The following is a 22,293-nucleotide window of genomic DNA, read 5'->3' on the forward strand; positions in this document are numbered from 1 at the left end:
GCTCCTTAAACTCCTCCACACATATATCCTCTTGTTGTACAGACACACAGGAAGAGGTCTGAACCCCCTCCAGGCTGAACTCCTTTATAATGAGTTTACTTGTATTTAGTTTTCCAACAACTTAAACATTGTAATATCATGGTGGATATATAAGACAGCAAGCAAAAGCTGAATCATATTGGAAAGAACTCAGGAAGTTCCCTCACACCTGAGATCAATGATTAAATATTACATATTTTAGTTTTATCTGGTAAATTTGATGTCACTGTGCACAAAATTGGACCTGAGGGTGGTGAAGCTCACATAGAGACACGAAACAGTAAATGGAACAGTTCAGACTCAGTGGAATAATGATATATTCTGGTTGATCACAGTGATATGACAGCAACAGCCAGTTGTTTCAATCAAAATGTACATTTAAATGGAATCTGAGGTATCATTGATCTCAGGTTGTTGGAAACATCTTTCTGAATTCATTGATTCTCACTGATTCTAACTGATCTGGAAACCACTGAAGGTGGTGTGGTCAGCTGCCCAAACATGATGATTTGCGGGCATGCTCACATAAACCTGGTCTCCTTGCTGCAGCTGCAAGACAACTCCATTTCCTCCATTATCAGCTCCGTCAGAGATTGACTGGTGATCAGATGTCCTGACTATCATCTCGCTGTTCTTGTAGAGCCTCAGCCCTGATTGACTGTGTCCTCCAGCATGATAGAAGAAGGAGAAATGATAAACACCTTTAACAGGTGCAGTGAAGACACCTGTGAAAACAACAGAGAATTTTTATGGGTTTCCGAAAGACTTTGAATGTGACAGTAATGATTACAACATGGTAGAGGTGTGTAGCCAAAGATTAATACTTTTTCGATGTGCATCTGAATTGTAGCAGTAATATTCAGTCACCGAAACAAATGCATCTGCATCATGCATGGGTGTAGAAAGTAGACAATTTGAACACATTTTGGAGTTTCTCCTTTTAGTAGAATAGATGTCATTTCCTGTATTTTGATGCCATTTAACAGGTGGTTTGATTTTATCTGGTTATAGTAGCAGCAGAGATATTATCAGGAGGTCGACATTTTGCCATTTCATCCTGATGAAGTGCCTCAGAAAACATGTTTGAAGATAATAAAACATTCAACATATGTAAATTGATACAATGACTAATTTATAATGGGTGTCACAGCCATTTTACTAGAATGGGAAAAGTCCCACCCACTTTTCAAAATTAGTATGGATGCCCAGATTAATTAAATTACATGTCAAGTTTTTACTGCTATGCTGCACCGAGACACTTCACCATTAATATACAGTATAATATTACCGGTAACTGTTTTTATTTCATCAGTCTGGCACTGCACAGGTCATCAGTAAATTTAAACCTTGATAATCTGTTGCACTTTGGACAAGTACAGAGAGTTATCAGATTACATATATCAATAATGATATACAGCCACAGTATATTCATCAGGCCAGTTTGTAACATGAATCAACAATCAAACAGTTGCAGGTGATTTAGGCTGCATGTGATGTCCTTACCTGTAGAGCTGTTGTAGGCATCACCGATGTTTGTGTACACTTTGTTGTAACCCAGAGTTACATCTGTGTTGAATGGTCCATATGCCCCACCTTTGTTCATCGATGCACTGAATGCCACCTTGGTTTTGCCTGTGTGAAATAACATATTACAATCCTGTTATTTTATTGAAGCATTTCTCTTGTAGAACATATTGTGTTCCATCACAATACAAACATACGAAACCGGATTAAGGCCATTGAAAAAAATATTTAGTTCTGCTTTTTTTTCACGAGTCGGACTATTAATAGTGAAAAAACTGTGACAGTAATCCTGCTCCATACAAACATGACTTAAAGAGCAACTTGTAGGTAGAAGTTTAGTACAGACTGAACTGTTGTCAGTAACAAACTTGAACATTGTGGAGTGAAACAACAAACTGTTAGGAATCAATTTCTTGCTGATGGACGTTAAAGCTCCTCATTTCTGTTCATTACTGGCCCCTTGGAGGCAGAGCAGCTGCAAAATTATAAGACTAAAGTTCATCACATGCATATGAACATGTTTCAACCTTATCAGTGTCAAAACCAGCACTGGAATTCACATTGATTACCAATAATTAATCAATTAATATCACTTTTTGTTGTTTTTAACATTGTTCTGCACAGGAACAGAAAATTAAAAGTCACTCTTTAATCAATTATTAATTAAAATCTTGAAGAACAAAGTCTCATTCTACCTGTTTCACACATGGTGGGTTTGCAGAGTAGATCTCCTTCGCTCGTCTTCACTTGTTTCCAAAGCTGTGATCAACAGGATCTCTGCTGCTGCTTTTATATTGTCTGATCAGTGGTGAGTTGTTGTCACATCTGTCAGCATCATGTGATTGCTTAACACTTGCAAAATCAGTTTTCTTTGGAAAATGTGGGCCTGCACTGCACCAGCCAGTTTATTGGTTTACTAAAGTTTGACCAGGTATTGAGCAATATCTCAAAGTACTTCATCAGAAACACTGGTTGACAGAACAACCAACTCCTTAACAAAATCAGGTGACACAATATTCAGGTGTTCAATATATTTTTATTGTTGCATCAGGAGTCATCATCAGCAGTGAACAGACATGACTGAGGAGAGGCAGTCTCTCCTCAGTTCTTACAGCACTTTAAGATATCACACATTACCTGTAGACAACAACAGGATGTACATGATTTCACTCAAGCTGTTATTCAACCTTTCTTTACCTGGTCGTGACATTTTCCAGGTTGAAGACACATTGTTCTTCTTCCTTTGTACATCACAAAGTCTCAAACAACCTCCACCTCCACCTGCTCCTTAAACTCCTCCACAAATATATCCTCTTGTTGTAGACACACAGGAAGAGGTCTGAACCCCCTCCAGGCTGAACTCCTTTATAATGAGTTTACTTGTATTTAGTTTCCCAACAACTTAAACATTGTAATATCATGGTGGATATATAAGACAGCAAGCAAAAGCTGAATCATGTTGGTTAAAACTCAGGAAGTTCCCTCACACCTGAGATCAGTGATTAAATATTACATATTTTAGTTGTATCTGAGTTTTGAGGAGGTTTATGTATAATTAAAGCCGGCTAGACACAGTTAGCATCTGAAAAATTTGAATCTAAAATTGAACTGTAATCGTAGTTTAGTAGATGCATCAGTGATCTCAGTTTTCTGGACTCATCTGTCTGGAGGTGCTGACTGCAAACTACTGAAGGTGGTGTTGGATGCCCAGACATGACAGTTTGGAGATGGGTGCACAAACACCTGGTCTTCTTTCTGGAGCTCCAACCCAAAAACCACAGGCTGAGTGATATCAAATGAGTTTCTGGGAAGGTGATTCTTAAGCATGATTTTCTCTAGAAAGCTTGATATTCTTTTTGACATCTTGTGCACAAAAGATGGCAGATGCACCTGAGGGGGGGTGAACCTCATGTAGTGTCTGTAGGCTGCACTGCCCACGCAGTCAAGTTCCACTTTTTTCTTCCAGTCAGCATCATGTTATTTCTTAAACACTTACATAATCAGTTTTTTGAAAATGTGGGAGTACACTGAACCTCCCAGTTCATTGGTTTACTGAAGATTGACCAGGTATTGAGCAATATCTTTAGTTAAAGTTCCTACAGCGAAAGAACTGTTGAAGCCCTGAACGGTCATGAGTCGCACATATTATTTCTCTGTTTTATTCTGATAACGAGTTACATTTTATTTAATTTCTTGAGATCACAAGTTATTTGTGTCAATACCACGAAAGAACAAATGTTTTCCTGAGAGAAGGTGTGGATTACCTGTCACCTGTATTTAAGATAGGTCTGAAGACAGAGGGGGTCGAACACTGTGCACACTGTAAAGCCTCCTGAGCCGATGTGATTACTGTTGTTGGCCTATATGTCCAACCCAAAAACCACAGGCTGAGTGATATCAAGAGTTTCAGGGAAGGTGATTCTTTAGCACGATTTTCTATAAAAAGCCTGAAATCATTTGTGACATCTTGTGCACACCATTGGCACATGGACCGGGAGGGGGGTATAGTCCTTTTAATTTGAAAGTAGCATCCGGTCTTAGCTTGCCGACACAACAACAAGCTAACACAACCAAACAGCTATAGAGACCGAGGAGATGCTAGCATCTCCTGGATCTCAGCGGCTGTCCAGTTGTTCATCTTAATGTCCGCAGATGAAACGATGGACTGACTGCTGTGACCAGCTGTTTCTTGATTTTAAAACTCCCCGGCTGTGGGTCGCACAACAGTGCAGGTCATTGCAACACCTCCGCCCACCTCACGCAAAGGCCAGCACATTGCCGCCTCGTTTTTAGATAGCACGCAAGGCGGAAATAAGTGTACCCTCAACTATGTTGATTAATAGTATTGATGATAATAATAATAATAATAATAATAATAATAATAATAATAATAATAATAATAATAGCTTTATTTGCGTAGCACTTACTAACACACAGTTACAACGTGCTTCAAATGAACAGCAAAGTGCACAAGTCAAAACCCAGTGTACATTCATCCATACATACCTACAAACAAACACAAACTGACATAATGTGAACTCAAAATATTTTTAGAAGACTTGAATTGAAGTCAAATGAGGCTAAACTGAGAGAATGGCACTTTTACATGCTGGTGTTACACCACTCAGACTGCAACAGCATTACTTGTGTAGAAAAGTGTTCATTTGATTTATACTTCACCGGGAGGATTGGCAAAACATGAGCTGGGGAGTGCAACAATGCATGCATGAACAAATAACTAAATGCTGAAATATATTATTAATGAAACTGTTGAAATGTTAAGCTATGTAAGTCTCATGTGTGCGCTGGAAATTCTGGGGGAGCTGCACTGCCCACGCAGTCAAGTTCTGCTTTCTTTCGTTCTGTCAACATGTTTTTACTTAAACACTTATAAAATCAGTTTTCTTTGGAAAATGTGGAAGTGCACTAAACCTCCCAGTTCACTGGTTGATGAAGTTTGACCAGGTATTGAGCAATATCATGAAGCATTTCATCAGAAACACTGATTGACAGAATGACACACGTCTTAACAACACCTACAAATGTTAAAGTTCCTACAGGAAGAGAACTGTAGAGGCCCTGAAGAGTCATGAGTCACACATATTACTTCTCTGTTTTATCCTGACAACAAGTTACATTTTATCTAATTTCTTGAGATCACAAGTTATTTGTTTCAATTGGCCTAAATGGATAAAACTGACTGGACTTGTCTGCAGATGAGTGGTCTCCTGCTGATTATTCTACAATTTTTAGTTTGGAAAAAATGTGCTTATATTGGTATTAAAAGATGTTTTAATACATAATCCATGTCTTATTATAAATTAGGATGTTATGGTATCAATCTGAAAGGTAAAACCATTGCATTCCACTCAATGGCCTTTGTGCCCTGTCATGTGGTCTTGGTGCCCCTAAAAAAAAAGAAAAGTGAGCCAATGTGATTACTGTTGTTGGCCTATATGTTACTTTCTGCACCTCCAACCCAAAAACCACAGGCTGAGTGACATCTTGTGCACACCATTGGCACATGGACCAGAAGGGGGCTGAAGTCGACAATGTAAGTGTTGATCATCTGTGGACCATCAGACTTTAATGTTTATTGTTACTTTCATGACATTAAAGTGTCTCATCTCAGTGACTCTGTCCACAGAGTGAAGGCACTGAGACAAGGCAGTAGAGAACGTACATAACAGCATAACATCCTTAAATCAACACATGAATCTGACCCGAGTCGTAGGTGTCTGAAGGATTTTCCAAAAAAGACATTGCATAGCCACACAAATACACTATATTGTCAAAAGTATTCGCTCACCTGCCTTGACTTGCTATGAACTTATGTGTCCACCCTTTGCAGCTATAACAGCTTCAGCCATCATCAGCAGTACACAGACATGACTGAGGATAGGCAGTCTCTCCTCAGTTCTTACAGCACTTTGAGATAACACACATTAACTGTAGAAAACAACAGGATGTACATGATTTCACTCAAGCTGTTATTCAACCTTTCTTTACCTGGTCGTGACATTTTCCAGGTTGAAGACACATTGTTCTTCTTCCTTCATACATCACAACATCTCAAACATCCTCCACCTGCACCTGCTCCTTAAACTCCTCCACACATATATCCTCTTGTTGTACAGACACACAGGAAAAGGTCTGAACCCCCTCCAGGCTGAACTCCTTTATAATGAGTTTACTTGTATGTAGTTTCCCAACAACTTAAACATTGTAATATCACGGTGGATATATAAGACTGCAAGCAAAAGCAGAATCATGTTGGTTAAAACTGAGGAAGTTCCCTCACACCTGAGATCAGTGATTTAATATTTAATATTTGAGTTTTATCTAGATTTTGAGCAAGTTTATTTGTAATTAAAACCAACTAAATGCAATTAGCATCTGACCAAAAGTTTTAATCTAAATTTAAACTATAATGGTAATATGGTAGATGCATCAGTGATCTCAGGTTTGTGGACTCATCCGTCTGGAGTTACTTAGCGATCAGAAAACCACTGAAGGAGGTGGTGTTGTCAGCCGTCCAAACACAATGGTTTGCAGGCAGCTGCACAGACACCTTGTCTCCGCTCTGCAGCTGCAGGATTGCAGAGTTCCCTCCATTATCAGTGAGATATTCACCTTTCTTATTGTTATCAGCGCCCTTGACAATGACGCTGCTGTTCTTCATCAGTGACAGCCCTGATTTATTATCTTCTTTAGCTTCATAGGAGAAGGTGAAATAATAAACACCTGTCAAAGGAGCAGTGAATTCACCTGTGGAAACAAAGGAGTATTCATCAGATTTAAAAGTTTCTGAAACAGGTGAGGGGTGTAACTGAATATGCAGTTGTAATCATTAAACCAGTATGTAAAATGTCTCAACAACACTCCAAACAATCAACTCAGGTGATTGTGAGTGTGGCAGCATGTGATGTATTTACCTGAAGTGTTGTCGTAGCCTCCACCAACGTTTGTGATGATTGTGTCAAACTTCAGAGTTCTGTTTGTGGGGAAGGGTCCAAAGTTCCCCCCCTGGGCTGCCACTGCAGTGAACATCACCTTATCTACCATAAAATAAAACATTATCATCAAGTTATTTTGTCAAGGGATTTCTACTGTGTTCATCTTGTATATTTCATCACATTACATTGTTAAGGAGCAGCTTGTAGGTTGAACTTCTAACTGATGTATACTTCAGGTATCATTATGCTCAAATGTTAATGTGTGATTTTATAGGCTTTGTAAGACATAAAGGCAGAAAATCAGATAAACACTGTCCTGAAAAACATCACAATAAGTCAGGAGCAGGTGCTGGAGTCCAGGTCTATTTTAGAATATTTTAACCCTAAGTCATCAAAGAATAAGTTTCACTCTACCTGCCATCTTAGTCGGTCGATCACTCGTGTCGGATTTGCAGGTAAACTGTCGCTCGTCTTTGCTCCGTCTCCAAAGCTGTGATTTAGAGGATCCCTGTCACTGCTTATATATCGTTCGAACAATGACAAAATGACATGCCTCCCTTACCTAATTGTTTACAATCTGTTGGTGATCAAAGCTGATTAGTTTTCTGAATACATTTCTCAGGAAAATGTGGTCCTGCCCCAGTTTGCTTACTGGTTTGAAGAAGTTTACCTTGGCACAGAGCCATATCTTTAAATGTTTCTTAAGAAACACTGCACGATAAAAAGACCAATGTCGAAATAAAAAAGCTGCAAAAATCTAATTATTCATGGTAAACGAATAACTATGTTGGCGACAAGAACAGATAAAGAAATAAATCAATTTGTGGTCCTCCGTACACTGGGCCTTGGTAATGTATGAAAATAAGATAAAAATAATCTGGCACAATCACACACATCTCCCACAATTATTGAAGGTGTAATTTGTAAGAAATGGACAGAATTTGACAGTTTCCCCGAAACTATAGGGGGCAGCAGAACCACTTATAACTGAACTGGACTTGCTGCTCTTTGCTGTAGCAACTAGCTGCAATTAGCTGTGGAGCAAACTGGCCCATAATACAACCTTTGATGGTGGAGTGAGTCACTGCAGGCAACAGGACTTTCAGTAAACGCAGATAGAGGCCAGAAGTTTAAAGTTTTTAATACTAAGCAGTTAACTCTTTCTGCTTTAGTATCGCCACACCAAATCTACGGGGGCCATCGGACTATTACAGCTTGAGGTGCAAAGTGGTATTACGAGGCAGAAGAGACTGGGTCTACCTAGTTTGCCTGCTAACTTAAGTAGTTCATTCATGTAAGTTAACTTTTTGAACCCCTCAAACTAGAGCTAGTTATACTTCTCTACAGCATAAGTGAAAAATACAGTCAGCTGTTAGCTGTTAGTTTTGGCAAACTGTCAAATCGTCACACCCAGATTAGCTTGAAATTAGTGTGGAAAAAACTGTTATCTGTTAGCTCTGGAGAAGTGTGATTGATCACACCAAGGTTAGCAAGAATTTACTGGGGAGGTAGCGATTAGCTGTTATCTGTAGCAAACTGTGATAGCGTTACACCCAGATTTATGCAACTTGTGATAGGCTCAACATCTATACCAGGGGTCGGCAACCTTTGTGAGATGGAGTGCCAGTATAAAATTTTCTTCTCATCTGACTCAGTGGGACATTATCACCAATAACGCAAAGTTAAATTATGATACAAAATACAAAAAAATGTCCAATATACTTGGAATTTTATTCCATCCATAGAGCACATCTTAAAACACATAAACTTTTCATAAACATAGTGCTCTGGGAAGAGAGGCCAAACCAAAACTGAGACCACAGTGCCTTGTCTTAAAGCCTGTATCTGCTCAAGCTTAATAATAAACGGCTTCCGATGCTTTGCACTCTGCCACTCAAACCCATGAAAACAGGACAGACATAAAGTGAGGAACACTGAGTTGGCAGCGTGCCAGTGTTTATGCAGCAGTGTGCCACCCGATCATGGTTTTGATGTCTTTCATGAATACAATATTCTACGCTCATTCATCCAGATTAGACAATGTTGGGGTGGCCATATCCCAACAAACCAAAAGTGGAACGAAGAGTGTGTTTGTGTGGGATACATAGGACACATTACCAATGCTGAGAGGCAGTCTAGTCTAAATTTTTGATATAATATCTTGTTAACTTGACTGATGCTTTGGGTTGGTGGATCGCGTCATTCAATAAAAAACCATCATCATATGATGAACTGTGAAATTCACTCTGCAATTTCACAACAAAATGTTTGACCCTCTGTGGACCCTCAGATTTTGATATTTCTTGTCATTTCAAAACTTGTTTATGATAGGTGTATAACATATATGAAATACCCATAGTAAAATGTGGATATGTACATTACTTTTGTAAAGATATAAGTTTATAACATACATGACATAGTAAAATCTGTATATGTACATATATGAAAAATTGTCTAAATGTTGAATGTGTATGTGGTATTATATTCTGCTGTTATATGTTAACAATATATAAATCATATATTGTAAAGATTTAAGTTTATATATTTGACAGTAAAATATGTGTGTGTGTAATTCATACATGACATCAAACATGCATAAAAAATGTATTTATTTATGTACATGTACATAAATAAATAGAATATGAAATATATATATATATATATATATATATATATATATATATATATATATATATATATATATATATATATATATACATATATATATATTTCTATTAGACATTTATACAAATACATATGTATTATATACATAAATAATTATATGTGACATATATGCCAAAATAATAATATGTAATGTATTTACATACATACAGATTTGTTTGAGCTGGACATATATTGTAATATATGAAGTTTACCATAGGTTTGCACATATATTTCGTATATGGGAATACTATATACATACTTATATGTGTTCATTCATGAAGATAATTAATTCCATCTGTGAGCATTTGCTGTAATATCCTGACTGCTCCACTAAGTGGCACTAAAGTACATGCCAAGCAGACACTTCTCTCTAATGCTTCTAACTGCTCAGATGTCTAAAAGACGAGAGTTTAACATAAGCACAGTAATAATTGAATGTGTGATGGAAATCAGTTTCAACACAACAAGACAAAAAAATGTTCAACAAGTTAAAAGAGCCAAATCACATCGCCCACATTCATTCACTCAAAGTAAACTCATTCAAAACTCATTTAAACTACAACAGCAAAAAGATTTATATACATAATAGGTTGACCAAAACAGGGACAGAAGTTCATGAGACATATGTAGACATATTTCTGCACTGGCACAGACTATTAAAAACCTTACATCTGAACAGTAGGAAGGTCTCTCACAGTTAATCATCTTTACCAGCTGTGCGTGACTTGTTCCTGGAGAAAACCTATTGTTAAGGGAACTACCACAGAGGTGGTTTTGAGTTCTTTGCCAGGTTTTGACAGATGTTATCAACACACAATGTCACGAAACATTTAGATCAAAATAAAGGGCGGAGTTTAAAGATGTGTGTGGTGTGAGCAAGGGCACAGGACGCTGGGAAGAGGCCACTGGCTCCCCACTTTACTACACTAGCCCACATTCATTTTATATTCAAGCCCTATCGATATGTCAGTTGGCCAATATGTGCCTATTACCAATAATTCAGTACAGGTGTGAATGTTTTTCGAACAAGCCGTCATGTTGGCCCAGCTGGAAATCCCGGAGCACCAGCCCGCAAGTGGCATTCGTCCAGTCAGGTGCCGCCAGTATGTCTTTTAGTGGTTGCAGGAGGGTGTAACCTCTTTTAGTCAGGGGTGACGTCGATTTGGCATTGTGGTACTGATACTGAGTTGTGTTCTTTATCTGTGTTTCATTGATTTACTGCATTGTAGCCTGTTACACTGTGCAGTAATCGCAGTGCATTATAGGAGGGTATAATTACTGAGAAGAACACCACTGTAATTATTACTATTTATATTACTACCATTCAAGGAGTGGCACAGACTATTCAGTGATGCTTACAACCGCTCATGTTTACCTTGACTTGTGAGTACAAAACAGGGAACATACTGCACCATAAAGTCACATCGTAACATAAAGGTTTGAAACTTGTCTCTCGTTATTTTATATGTCAACAGTGTCGGATTAAATGAATACACCGTGTGAATTTACCAGAAACAATAACAACGTTAGTTTGATGATAGCTAGCAAGCGCGCATGGAGACATTTTGCTTCTCTACAGTACAACTCTCTTTTGAATGAAATTATGTATGATCCAGACAACAAAGTTCCATCCACTAAAGTGAGGAAAAGCACCATCAAGAGTAAAAGAAATTAGACTGGAGGTTCACAGCTCACTTTTGCAAGACAGTGTGCGTCAGTCACTTAAAATGTTGGGCATAAATGAGCCGAAGCTATGAAGCCAGTCCAAAATAAAAAAATTACTTTAGATTGATAACAAGTGGTAATGGGCCATTCTTGTGTCTTTCCGTGACTCTTGCATTGTTTTCCTGACCCAAAAATCTGGTTTACTTGACTGTACACTAGCCGTAAGCTAACGTTGGCCACTCACTAGAGACTATGGTATGGCTCTGTGTCACACTGATGCGAAGTTAAAGTACAGAACATAAACACCTGAAAATGGAGGTCAGTGCTGTGGATCACTTCTGCAGTCAGGAGTGAAGAAAACCACTTTGTAATCCCGAAAAGTGTTATAGTAATCTCTGAGCTCTCCTCCCGTCGGTAAACGTTCTGCATCAGAGCAGAATCCAAAGTGACTCCAGGTGTTTATTCTCCAGAGGGTCTGGCTCTAATCCAGACTCTCTGAGCAGCAGCGCTTGCTCCCCACTCCCCTCAGCATTCCACTCAACACTAATGTAAAATAACATCTTTTGGGTTTTTTTTGATAGCGAGCCCCCAGCGGCAAAAGTTACATATTGTACATTTAACTGAACGACATTAGTGAGTGGAATTAACCCAATGTTGACTTTTGCTTTCTCACTTGACACGGACAGCTGTCTCCTGGGTGCTTACTTCTGTTCCCGATCTCCTCCATTGGACTTGTCGATCTCTATACTACTTCACCTGACTTCCCCCTTTGCGGCCAGAATAATCATTACAGCCTTTAGAGGTCGCCGCTTAACAAAAACATAGCAAATAAGCTGCTTTTCACAGACAACCTTTTCCCATGCTTACAGGCTTCAAATTATTAATGAGGTGCAACATAATGAAGTTAAATAAATGTAATTTTAAGCCCTACAAGACACTGTTTGTTTATTTGCGGCTTGCCTAGTTGTGTCAGTTAGTGAGTCTGATCAAGTTGTGACTTGATAATACTGTCAGCTTTTAAAACTGACATGCCTTTGATTGTCCCTCCCTTTCTCGGCCAAGAATCAGGTCTCTCATCTTCGTCAGCACCAAGCTATCTTAAATGACTGTCCCCACTGAAAATACATGACGATGTAGAAAATATGAGCATATCAACCACGTAGTAAAACATTTACAAGATGACCTACGGTACTTTTTGCTGTAATTATGTGCATGTCAGCGTTGAAGGGATAATTTTTTACAGGAAGGTATGCAGCATTTACGTCAAAGGAATTTGTTCTTGGTGCACAGGACACCAACAAGGCTGGATCGCTTATTTGGTGCCTGGAGGTTTTAATTCACTTTCTTCCTCTGGGTTAGTTTCAGGGTTCAACAAAGTGTCTGCTTGTAAAAACTCGAGGGCTGCCAAGCTGCAATCTGCCTGTTGGTGTTGATGACATTACAGGACTGATGTGCCAAGACCTAATGTGGTTACATAGTTGTGACCTTTTTATCATGTCCAACAGATGAACTTGGTAAAAGTGTTTAAAAGACTGCTTACAGAGGTTGACACCCAGCTGTCACATTATCTAACCAACAATCATGAAGAAGAAGTAGAAATGATCAAAAGTATAGCAAGGTATTATTATTATTTGATTAATTGAGTAGCCGGCCCAGTCACCAGCATATAATGGTAATGGTTCCTGCAAACCACAGATCAGCCAAGGTTGATGTGGCACATCCCGTTCACTTATAATCCTTGTCAGCCAACCTGCACATCAGGTTCGGGAGGGAATGGTGGTGGCATTAATACAGCCAAATGGCCAACCATGGTTTGAGTGTCAAGAGTTTTTGGGGAGAGAGTTTGGGGCATTTCCAGCCACTTCCTCAATGACCAAAACTAGGTATTATTCAAGGGGAGTTGGACCGTCTCCATGCATGTTCATGGCAACCTAAAACAGGTATTTTAAGCCAAATCATGATATGTTCCTAACCCTAACCAAGTGTTTTTTGCACCTAGACCTAACCAGAACATAAACAGAGCTTGACTAGAGAGAAACAGACCGTTCAACCTAAACAGATGTAAAGCTGCAATATAAAGAACTTATCTGTGGTTTTGCTGAAACATACTAAACTAACAGTTATCCTTGCAACTGGATTTGGAGAAGCACAGTGAACAGCTCTGAATTCTGATATTTGCATGTCCCTCTTGCTCAGTTGAGCACCGGGCCCTCCCACCTCTCTCTTCTCTCAGACCCAATTTTCTCTGTTCTTTCAAGAGAGAGCTCCACATCATATGACAATTTCGCACATGGTATCGCCTTCATTTTCCAGACCAAGAATAGACGAGTTTCAGAAGAATCTTATGACTGAAAACTATTCTAACTCACATGGAAAGCCAGGAACTGTTAGGATTTATACATTTTCATTATGCCCCACCGACAACTTAGTATGTCCCCCTGTGACCTAACCCTCGAGCACATTTGATAATTGCTTATTTTCCTCTGCCTAAGAAGCAAAGCCAGACAAAGAAGAAGAACCAGAGTTACCTGTTTAACTCCTCCTGACAGATGTCAGGAAGAGCTCTGTTGTTGGAGGGACTGACTTTCTCTTCCAAGAAGCGTCTGTTTTGACGAAATTTATACATCTGCTATCAACACATCTGCTACGGAGGATCTGTTTGTCATCCCACACAGGTAATACATTATTTATATTACGCACATAGTGTAGAGACAGTGAGATGACTTCAGTTATACTGACTTTTGACATGAGTGTAGACAACCTGATCAATGATTTCTATAGGGATTATACTCAGAGGTGAAACAGTCAAAGTCGCTCTGACGGAAATTAAATGTGCTATAAAAGGATGTAGCATTATATTTTGTGTTTTATATGAGGCACCAACGTTTGAATTAACACAAAAATGCACTTTTAACCAGTGTGTAGGGATGAATGCAACAGCAATGGTCCAGAAACAAACCAAACATTACTATGTTTTTATCTCTTGTTGTATTAAACAAAATCTTTTTTACAAATTGAATGTGTGACCACGGTTTCATTAGTAGTTAGACTGAATAAGTGATTACGGGACACATTCAGACACTCCTAATAGATACTCTCAGAACTCAAAAATCTGGTTTTGCCTTTTTATCTCAACAAATCATCTTTACATCAGTCTGCAGGCTTTAATTCCAATCAAAGCACAGTATATGACAAAATTGCAGGTGTGTGTGTCACAACATCAAATTATAAATACGGCTGCATTAAATTTTGGGAATCTCAACGTTTGTAAAAGTGCACCTTGTATATTTACATGATACAGCCATAAAAATACATCTTGGGTTTTGCTGTTTGAACATCATAACACTCAATGAAGAGCTGAAACAAGCTGACTCATGTTAACAAATCGTTCAGCCATCCCGGTCATGGTAATTCTAAGTGCTCTGTTGTAGGCAACTGGAGGGGAGATGCAGGCTTTTAAACCAGAAAAGCATCCATCTATGTCAAAATGGAACGAGTGTCTTAGAACAGAGGAGGTGGCCTTAGACGCTACTTATCACCCATCTACAATCAGTGTTGGTGAAACTACTTTGCAAGCGTAACTTGTGAAACTACATATAGTTCAGCCTGGCAGTAGTTTGAACGAACTACATTTCTACCCCTGGAGAAATGTAGTTTGTAAAACTACTGCTAAAAAAAGTAGCTTTAGCAACTACTTATACTCATTATACACATTTAACTCAGCGTTAAATAAATCAACATATGGTGAATGTGAAACAACATATAATAGCCTACAGAAAATTCACATGCCAGAGGAAATATGCCTCTCAACTCGAGAGGAAAAAGTCGAAAAAAGTCCAAATTATTGTTGTTTTCAGCTTGCAGGGCTCACATGTGAACATGTAGGTCGTCTATGTAGATGCATCTATATACAACATGTACATGCTCAAATATGGCCATGGTTGGGCTGGTGCGTTCGGGGGCGCATCGGAGGTAACAAGAAAGTTGTCCATGATGTGCTTGAGCCATATGAGCTCTGCCCTCCTTGGCACAAAGACCCGCCCACTCTGTGGAAGCATCTGAGTGCTGCCAGGGCGAGCCAATCAGAGGCAGTGTTGGCTTGGCAAGTCATGTTTCATGCCTTTTTTCAAAGAAAAATAAAATAAAATGTATGTTATATAGTTCTTTTTTAAATAAAGAATATTTAATGTTATTGGTCAATATTGTAGTTTGTAAATTGAGTAGTTAAATTACAAAAAATGACCAGAAAAGTAGTTGAATTACTTGACGCAGCACAAAATATGAATGTAGTTTAACTACCAGCAAGTTACAGCAAATTGTAGTTAAGCTATGTAGTTCAACTAAATGTAGTTTACATCTCCCCAACGCTGTCTACAATGTAGTACTCCCCAGACAGCTTAACAGCCACACACACCTGGGCTCACCTACTCGAAGCAACTCACATGATTGCTGTGTGAGTCAACGTCCCATGTGGCCCTGACAACTCCAAAACTCAGAGCTCACCTGTTCTTAACGACTCTGTAAGGACACTCCCACACCGAGTGTAAAAGCCTGCAACTGCCCTCCAATTAGTTAGAAATGAAGAAGCCTCTTGGATGGGCGGTGCAACGTCTTTGTTATTTGGCCATATTTTCTAATAAACAACATATTTAATAACCGAGTAGACTTTGAAGACATTAGATTTTCACATTGTTGCCTACTGAGTGTCTTGCTTTTTCTTTCTCCATCAAAGCCCTTGACAAGATGGCCTCTGTGCTGTCTGAGGAACAGTTTCGATGCTGCATCTGTCTGGATATCTTCAACAACCCCGTCTCCATCCCATGTGGGCACAATTTCTGCCTGGGATGCATCAAACGTTTCTGGGATTCAAGACCTAATTCTGAGTGTCCGCTGTGCAAAGAGTCCTTTAAAAAACGGCCAGAGCTCAGGATCAACGTCGGCTTCAGAGACATCACTGAGAAATTCAAAAAGTTTGTGGAGATTTAAATGTCAAATATAGATGTTATTTTAAAATACTGACTTTAAATAACCATGTGTATTTAATCAAAAGGTCCCTGAAGGAGAAGCCAAAATACAAGCCAACCCCCAAGAGGAGAAGCATTCCAAGACAACCTTCAAGGTCAGATGATGTTCAGTGTGACATCTGCCAGGGAACTAAGTTAGCCGCAGTCAGGTCATGCCTCGTCTGCCGAAAGTCCTACTGTGATAATCACCTAACACCACACCTAAGTGATCAAGAGTTGACAAAGCACATGCTGACAGATCCAGGCACCTTCATCACCAGCCACTTCTGCCAAAATCACAACAAGCTCCTGGAGAAGTTTTGCAAGACAGACAAGACGCCTGTTTGTTCGAAATGCATTGAGAGGGACCACAAAAGTCATGAGATTGTCCCCCTGGAGCAGGAGAGCAGGAGGATCAAGGTGAGGAAAACAGAGATTGGACAATAATGAATGTTACATGCAGTTCAATCTCGAAAGCCATCAGTCAATGTTAAATAAATATCCTGATAATGTACAAAGAGCAAGACTTCCTCGTGCTGTGCTGGTGTAGTATGATGTTAATTCGCCTGGGTTCAGAAACAAACAGTTACTACAGAGCAGCTGGCAAGCTGGCAAGAACTAAATGTGAGTTGGATGGAGGAAGAGGAAAATTGGAGATCCGTGCAAGACTCTGCAGCCTGAAGTGGTTGTATTGCTCAACATCCATGCCAATGTCAAGGACACATAGAAATATGATGATTTCATGGCTTGAAACGGACGTATCTATTTCGTATCTAAAGGGATCGTAAATGAGCCTTTAGAGAAACAGAAACCAGAACGCTTCAAAGGCCAAAATCTTCTATCATTCAGTAAAACTGAAGATGCATGCTGCTGAGTCTGCCATAACATCTGTCCATGCAAATTATTCAAATGTACTTTTCAGCTCAAATAGTTGCATCACAGCGCTCTTGATTATATGTTTGTGTCCATCTTTCACCTTTACAGGCTGAGAGGAAGAAGTCCGAAACAGAGTTTCAACGGATGATCAAGGCCAGAATCAGAAAGTTTGACGAGATCAAGGCTTCAGTGGACTCGAGCAAAGTAAGTGTTTTTCAGTTATACACATGGACATTTCAAACATGTATTCATGTGGTTGTATTTAGGGTTAGGGTTAGGGTTGCTATAGCACAGAGACTCTAGCACAGCTGCAAACTCTTAGTCTTGTTTGGGCTAGGGTTGTGACTCTGTGGTGTTGTCCCTTGTTCTTTTTAACTACATCTGGACCGAGCCATTGTAATTGGGTGAACTACGTATAGGAGTACAGGATTGTATATCATGCTCCAAATATGTTATAAAGGTGTTTACGTAATAATTTTACAATAAGTTCAATACTTTTTGCTATGTTTTTACATTTTTTGTCACTAGTTAGGTTAGGTTAGGTTAAGGGAAATGGAATACTTGGTTAGGTTTAGGAAAACATGTTTTTGGTTGAAATAAACCCTTTCACATCGATAAACATGTTTGAAAAGAAAACTGTACCATGTGTCTCTTTTTCCCATCTTTTCCGATAAGTAGTGGTATGATTTTCTGGGAACAGCACCAACACAGCAATATCAAGTCATGCATATTACCACAGAGATCTCTGACGCCATAGTATAGTGATAGAAATGTGGCTTTTTGCGAACCACACATGCCAGTAACTGCACCAAGGGGTGAAGGCTGATAAGTGCAAAACACTGACAAAATAAATGAAATCAAATCCATCATTTAGGTCGGTGCAAGTTTTCTCTGTCGTGTCCTCTAGTTTCACACATGCCTAAATAACTGCTTTTTAGATGACATTGAGAAACTTGGAAATTATGGTTCAGGCTAAAATCTTACTGAATAGTACATTCTTGTATTTTCTTATATTTTTTTGCATAATAATACACACTGATTTGTGGATATCCGCAGATGATTAAAGAAAGAGAGATACAGAAAAGTATTCAGGTTTTCACCGCGGCGATGAGTGCCCTTGAGAGAAACCAGGCTTTGCTCATCGATGAGATTGAGGGGAAGCAGGAGGCAGCTGAGAGGAAAGCCAACGAGCTTCTAAGAGAGCTTGGAGAGGAAATCAGTGAACTGCAGAGGAGACGCAGTGAGCTGGAGCACCTGGAGCACACCGAGGACCTTCTCTATCTCCTAAGGGTGCTGCACAAATGATACATTTGACTGAATTTATCCAATAGCATCAGGCACTATTCCTTGATAAGAAAGAATCGGTTTTGTTCCTTAAAGCAATGCCTGTCCTGTTTTTCTGCAGGCTGTCCCCTCTCTGAGTGCTGAACCGTCCACCAGGGACTGGACCAACGTCAGACTCGATTCAAACCACTGCATAGGAACAGTGAGGAGAGCTTTCTCTAAAGTGGTGGATGTCTGCCATGAACTTGAAAGTAAACTGTCGTCAGAAGGTTGGTAACTACAGTCGTGATGTTGTTGTCAGGCTTTTCCCCTGCGTAGAATTTGTAACTATTAATAAAAAAGTCTTGACGGCATTAAAAAATAAGCATATTTTACTATTTGTATAACACAAAGTCACAATAATTCAACAGTACATGTTAGAGCCTGACCGGTATATTGTTAACATGTATAATATCCTGTCTTTTTAACATGCACGTTTGTCACAAATGTTTGATAACCACATTTGAAGAATAATTGCAAAGAAATATATATGATGCAGTCGGTTCTCACTCCCAACATACCAAGTAACGCAGCCTGGTCAGTGGTTGTATATTTCTTAGCTTGTAGCCGTGGTTACGCTTCTAGCATTAACTCTTGAAGGTGGGTGGATGGTTCAAATACTCATAATACTCAAATAATCATTTATAATTTTATTCATTAACAGGAAATAAAATAAACAACTGACAACAATTATTTTTTTTCCCTCCTTTTGTAGAAATTAGCATGACGAATCAGTATGCAGGTATGTGCATGGATATGACCTGTTTGGAACAAATCACAAAACTGGCAAATTACACTTTTCTTTTTAAAAAAGCTAACATGGAGCTGTGATTGTTAAATTATAACAGGAACATACAGGCCACATGTACACAAGTTAAGTGAAGGCTTCAATGTTCTCTTTTTGTAAGTTGTTCCTTAAAATCCATGAACTCATTTATTCTGTTCCTCTCCAGCGGATGTGACTCTGGATCCTGCAACAGCTGCAGGGTGGCTAATTCTGTCCCCAGATGAAAAACAGGTAAAATGTGACATTATGGTCGCCAAAATAATCAAGTCCCTGGTATTTTTTACCTGGTGAGAGCTGGAATTTTTGATGCTGATGGTGTCAACTAGTCTCCAAGAGGTTGATGAAGGCATTCCTCAAGGATCAATTATAGGCTCACTAGTATTTACTCTATATATAAATGTGTATTGTCCATTTCAGCACTTGATAGACATGTTTTACGCTGATGACACCATCTTGTTTGCCATTGGCCCCACTCAAGACCGAGCCTTCTCCAAATTACATTACAGTACAATAATAAGCTTGTTCTATTAATCCTCGAAAAATACATGTTTGCATTTCACATGTTGTTTTGTCTGACAGAACGTCCAGCTCTAATATTTTGTTTGTGTAACTTTCTTCTCTGGTGCAGTAGATCCTGAGCAAAATGTGATTGATGACGGATGATGGATAATAATCATATGAGATTTACGAACATCACTAATAATGTCCATGATGTCTAACAGAGTGTCAGTTGTTGTTGACGATGACAATGTTCCACAGGTGAGCCTCGGCACCCAGCAGAGGAAAGTCGCTGTCCCCGACGACCCCCGCAGGTTCGACTCCTGTGTCTCCGTTCTGGGGAAACAAAGCTTCACCTCTGGGAGATCCTACTGGGTGGTTAAGGTAGGAAATCATCCTCCAGTCGCATGAACACATAACTGGAATTTTAACTAATTCTTCATTCTTTGTGATGTGTTTCAGGTTGGAGATAAAACAGACTGGGATCTGGGCGTGGCCAGGGAGTCCATCAACAGGAAGGGGGCCATCACGGTGCGTCCTGACAGCGGTTACTGGGCTATCTGCCGGCGTAAAGGCGGCAGGCTCCATGCCTGCGCCGGCCCCTCCGTCACCCTCCACCTCCAGGAAACCCCTCAGAAAGTAGGCATCTTCCTGGACTACGAGGAAGGGTCTGTGTCCTTCTACAACGCTGAAGCAAAGACTCATATTTATACCTACAGCGACTGCGCCTTCACAGAGGCTCTTTATCCATACTTAAACCCCTGTCTCCATGACAATGGGAGGAACACCGCCCCGTTAATCATCTGTCCTGTTGAGCTTGTGTCTGCCGAAGAGACAGCAGAGTTTTGAATGGAGTCATGGTCATTTTCTTATTTGCTATGCATATTCTTCGGAAGAAGCCTGGAGAAAATTTAAGTAGGGTGCAAACCACAAACAAGTGAATAAGGTCTGTCTGTGAGGATATACATAATTCATAAATATGAAATAAAATGTAGAACTTACGAGGAAAAAGTCAGAATTATGAAATGAAAAGTTGAAAATATGACCTAATGACCTATGACGTAATTTACGTTTTTATCTCGTTATTATGATTTGATACGTTTTAAACTGCTGGTAGTGTTATTGTGTTGTTTATCTGTTTATCAAATAGGCCTCACTTTATCTTAAATATTTGTTTATTCACTATAGAAGTTCGGCATGAGTTATTGTAATTTTCCACATGATTCTGTTTGATTTATTGGTTTCTGCAAAGGACTGTGTTTGTTAATGTGACAGATTTACTGATTCTAAGTCAATATAGAGGAGGTTTTATTATTACTCTGCCAGCCATTGTTTTAAAAGATGCTTTCTTATATATATTATATATATATTCTTGGAATTTTTTTTTCTTTTTAAATGTACTGTTTTTCTACATTTTTTGTTTTTGTTTCAAAACTTTTAATATTCATCAATGTTCTTAATTGTTTGATTTGTGACGAAAAGCGCAAATTAACACAAGATCGTGATCTGTTCTGATGGTGCAAGCTTCAAATGTACATAAGACTGTATAACCATTTGCAGCAAATGAATAAACTTCATAAAATAATACATATTTTTGTCTTTCTTTCTCATACTTAAAGAGGCACGGTGTAGTCTTGGAGAAGAAATTCAAACTCAGAATTTTGAAATGCACAATATTAATGAGGCACAAAAACAAATATGTGAATAAACAAGCAGTTCTCAGAGGAAAATAAAGTCCCCAGAACACTGTTTGAAGCCAGGAAGGTGGCAGGGTCCGCCACATATAGACAAAGTGAAACTACATTGTGTTGTCCTTTAAGGTCAGTTTGTTAATTGAGTTTATTCAGTAATTCAGAATCATGAGATAAAGTGGAAGTTATGAGATAAAGGTTATAATATGAGATTAAAAGTAATAATTCGACTCCAAATTTTTTATCTCATCTCAAAATTAAATGTTTTTATAATAACTTCATAATTTTACAATTTTTCAATAAATGTGTTTGTTCATTTAGGTTGTTTAGGCATAAAATTCCATCAATGAAGATCTAACTCTTCTGACTGAAACGTATTCACCCCAATTTATATAGTGCACCTTTAAAATCAGCCTAAATGCCCTTATTCAAAAGTTTGTCATCAGACTAAAGTGTCTAATGGCATAGTTTTTATTACTAGACGTTACTTTGAAGTGATATAATAGTGACAGGATTCTTTTTCAACTGCATCCACCATGACTGAACTGAAGCTGCTTTGCATCGAAACACTCACCAGGTGGCGTGTTTAATTAAAGAATACATCAGCCGTTGCTCTTCCTCTGCTCAGCCTTTAGCTTACGCTCTGAGTATGTGGGTGAGGTCAGGAACCTGCTATGCGGTATCAAAACTCATTTAATAGACGCCGCTCATTGCGCTGTCAGTATTTCATGATTTACTGCATTGGTAGACAAAGCATCTCTTGTCAA

At 39.0% G+C, this 22,293-nt stretch overlaps 3 protein-coding genes across 4 annotated transcripts; 1 reads left to right on the forward strand and 2 right to left on the reverse strand.

The window, feature by feature from the left end:
- Window positions 1-338: 338 nt before the first annotated feature.
- Window positions 339-2,321, reverse strand: LOC115589599 (complement C1q-like protein 4). Its single transcript, XM_030430584.1, has 3 exons — window positions 2,259-2,321; window positions 1,543-1,671; window positions 339-764 (listed from the first exon to the last, which is right to left on the reverse strand). Exons 1-3 carry the CDS (start codon window positions 2,269-2,271, stop codon window positions 493-495), a joined length of 414 nt encoding a protein of 137 aa, XP_030286444.1. The 5' UTR covers window positions 2,272-2,321; the 3' UTR covers window positions 339-492.
- A 3,312-nt stretch (window positions 2,322-5,633) lies between these two features.
- On the reverse strand, window positions 5,634-7,548 carry LOC115589600 (complement C1q-like protein 4). The gene is made up of 3 exons (XM_030430585.1): window positions 7,434-7,548; window positions 6,999-7,121; window positions 5,634-6,831 (listed from the first exon to the last, which is right to left on the reverse strand). The coding sequence occupies exons 1-3, from the start codon at window positions 7,438-7,440 to the stop codon at window positions 6,551-6,553; spliced, it is 411 nt and encodes a 136-aa protein (XP_030286445.1). The 5' UTR covers window positions 7,441-7,548; the 3' UTR covers window positions 5,634-6,550.
- A 6,323-nt stretch (window positions 7,549-13,871) lies between these two features.
- LOC115589549 (E3 ubiquitin-protein ligase TRIM21-like) lies at window positions 13,872-21,422 on the forward strand. 2 transcript variants are annotated; one of them, XM_030430499.1, is made up of 10 exons: window positions 13,872-14,023; window positions 16,081-16,318; window positions 16,399-16,771; window positions 17,336-17,431; window positions 18,284-18,517; window positions 18,633-18,780; window positions 19,266-19,292; window positions 19,504-19,568; window positions 20,097-20,219; window positions 20,298-21,422. In XM_030430499.1, exons 2-10 carry the CDS (start codon window positions 16,092-16,094, stop codon window positions 20,682-20,684), a joined length of 1,680 nt encoding a protein of 559 aa, XP_030286359.1. In that variant the 5' UTR covers window positions 13,872-14,023; window positions 16,081-16,091; the 3' UTR covers window positions 20,685-21,422. The 2 variants fall into 2 exon arrangements, with proteins under 2 accessions (XP_030286359.1, XP_030286360.1); XM_030430500.1 differs by lacking the exon at window positions 13,872-14,023 and having other exon boundaries at window positions 15,953-16,318.
- The last annotated feature ends 871 nt before the right edge of the window (window positions 21,423-22,293 follow it).

This window comes from Sparus aurata, chromosome 10 (assembly GCF_900880675.1).
Source record: "Sparus aurata chromosome 10, fSpaAur1.1, whole genome shotgun sequence".
Lineage (NCBI taxonomy): Eukaryota > Metazoa > Chordata > Actinopteri > Spariformes > Sparidae > Sparus > Sparus aurata.

What these genes read in the sequence shown, in the direction of transcription:
- LOC115589549 (XM_030430499.1), top strand. Translation starts at nt 16,092, where the DNA reads ATGGCCTCTGTGCTGTCTGAGGAACAGTTTCGATGCTGCATCTGTCTG. An exon ending in AAGTAAACTGTCGTCAGAAG is followed by an intron (nt 18,781 to 19,265) that starts GTTGGTAACTAC and finishes CTCCTTTTGTAG; the next exon opens with AAATTAGCATGACGAATCAG. An exon ending in TGTCCCCAGATGAAAAACAG is followed by an intron (nt 19,569 to 20,096) that starts GTAAAATGTGAC and finishes AATGTTCCACAG; the next exon opens with GTGAGCCTCGGCACCCAGCA.
- LOC115589599 (XM_030430584.1), bottom strand. An exon ending in TGCCTACAACAGCTCTACAG is followed by an intron (nt 765 to 1,542) that starts GTAAGGACATCA and finishes TTGTTTTCACAG; the next exon opens with GTGTCTTCACTGCACCTGTT.
- LOC115589600 (XM_030430585.1), bottom strand. An exon ending in AGGCTACGACAACACTTCAG is followed by an intron (nt 6,832 to 6,998) that starts GTAAATACATCA and finishes TTGTTTCCACAG; the next exon opens with GTGAATTCACTGCTCCTTTG.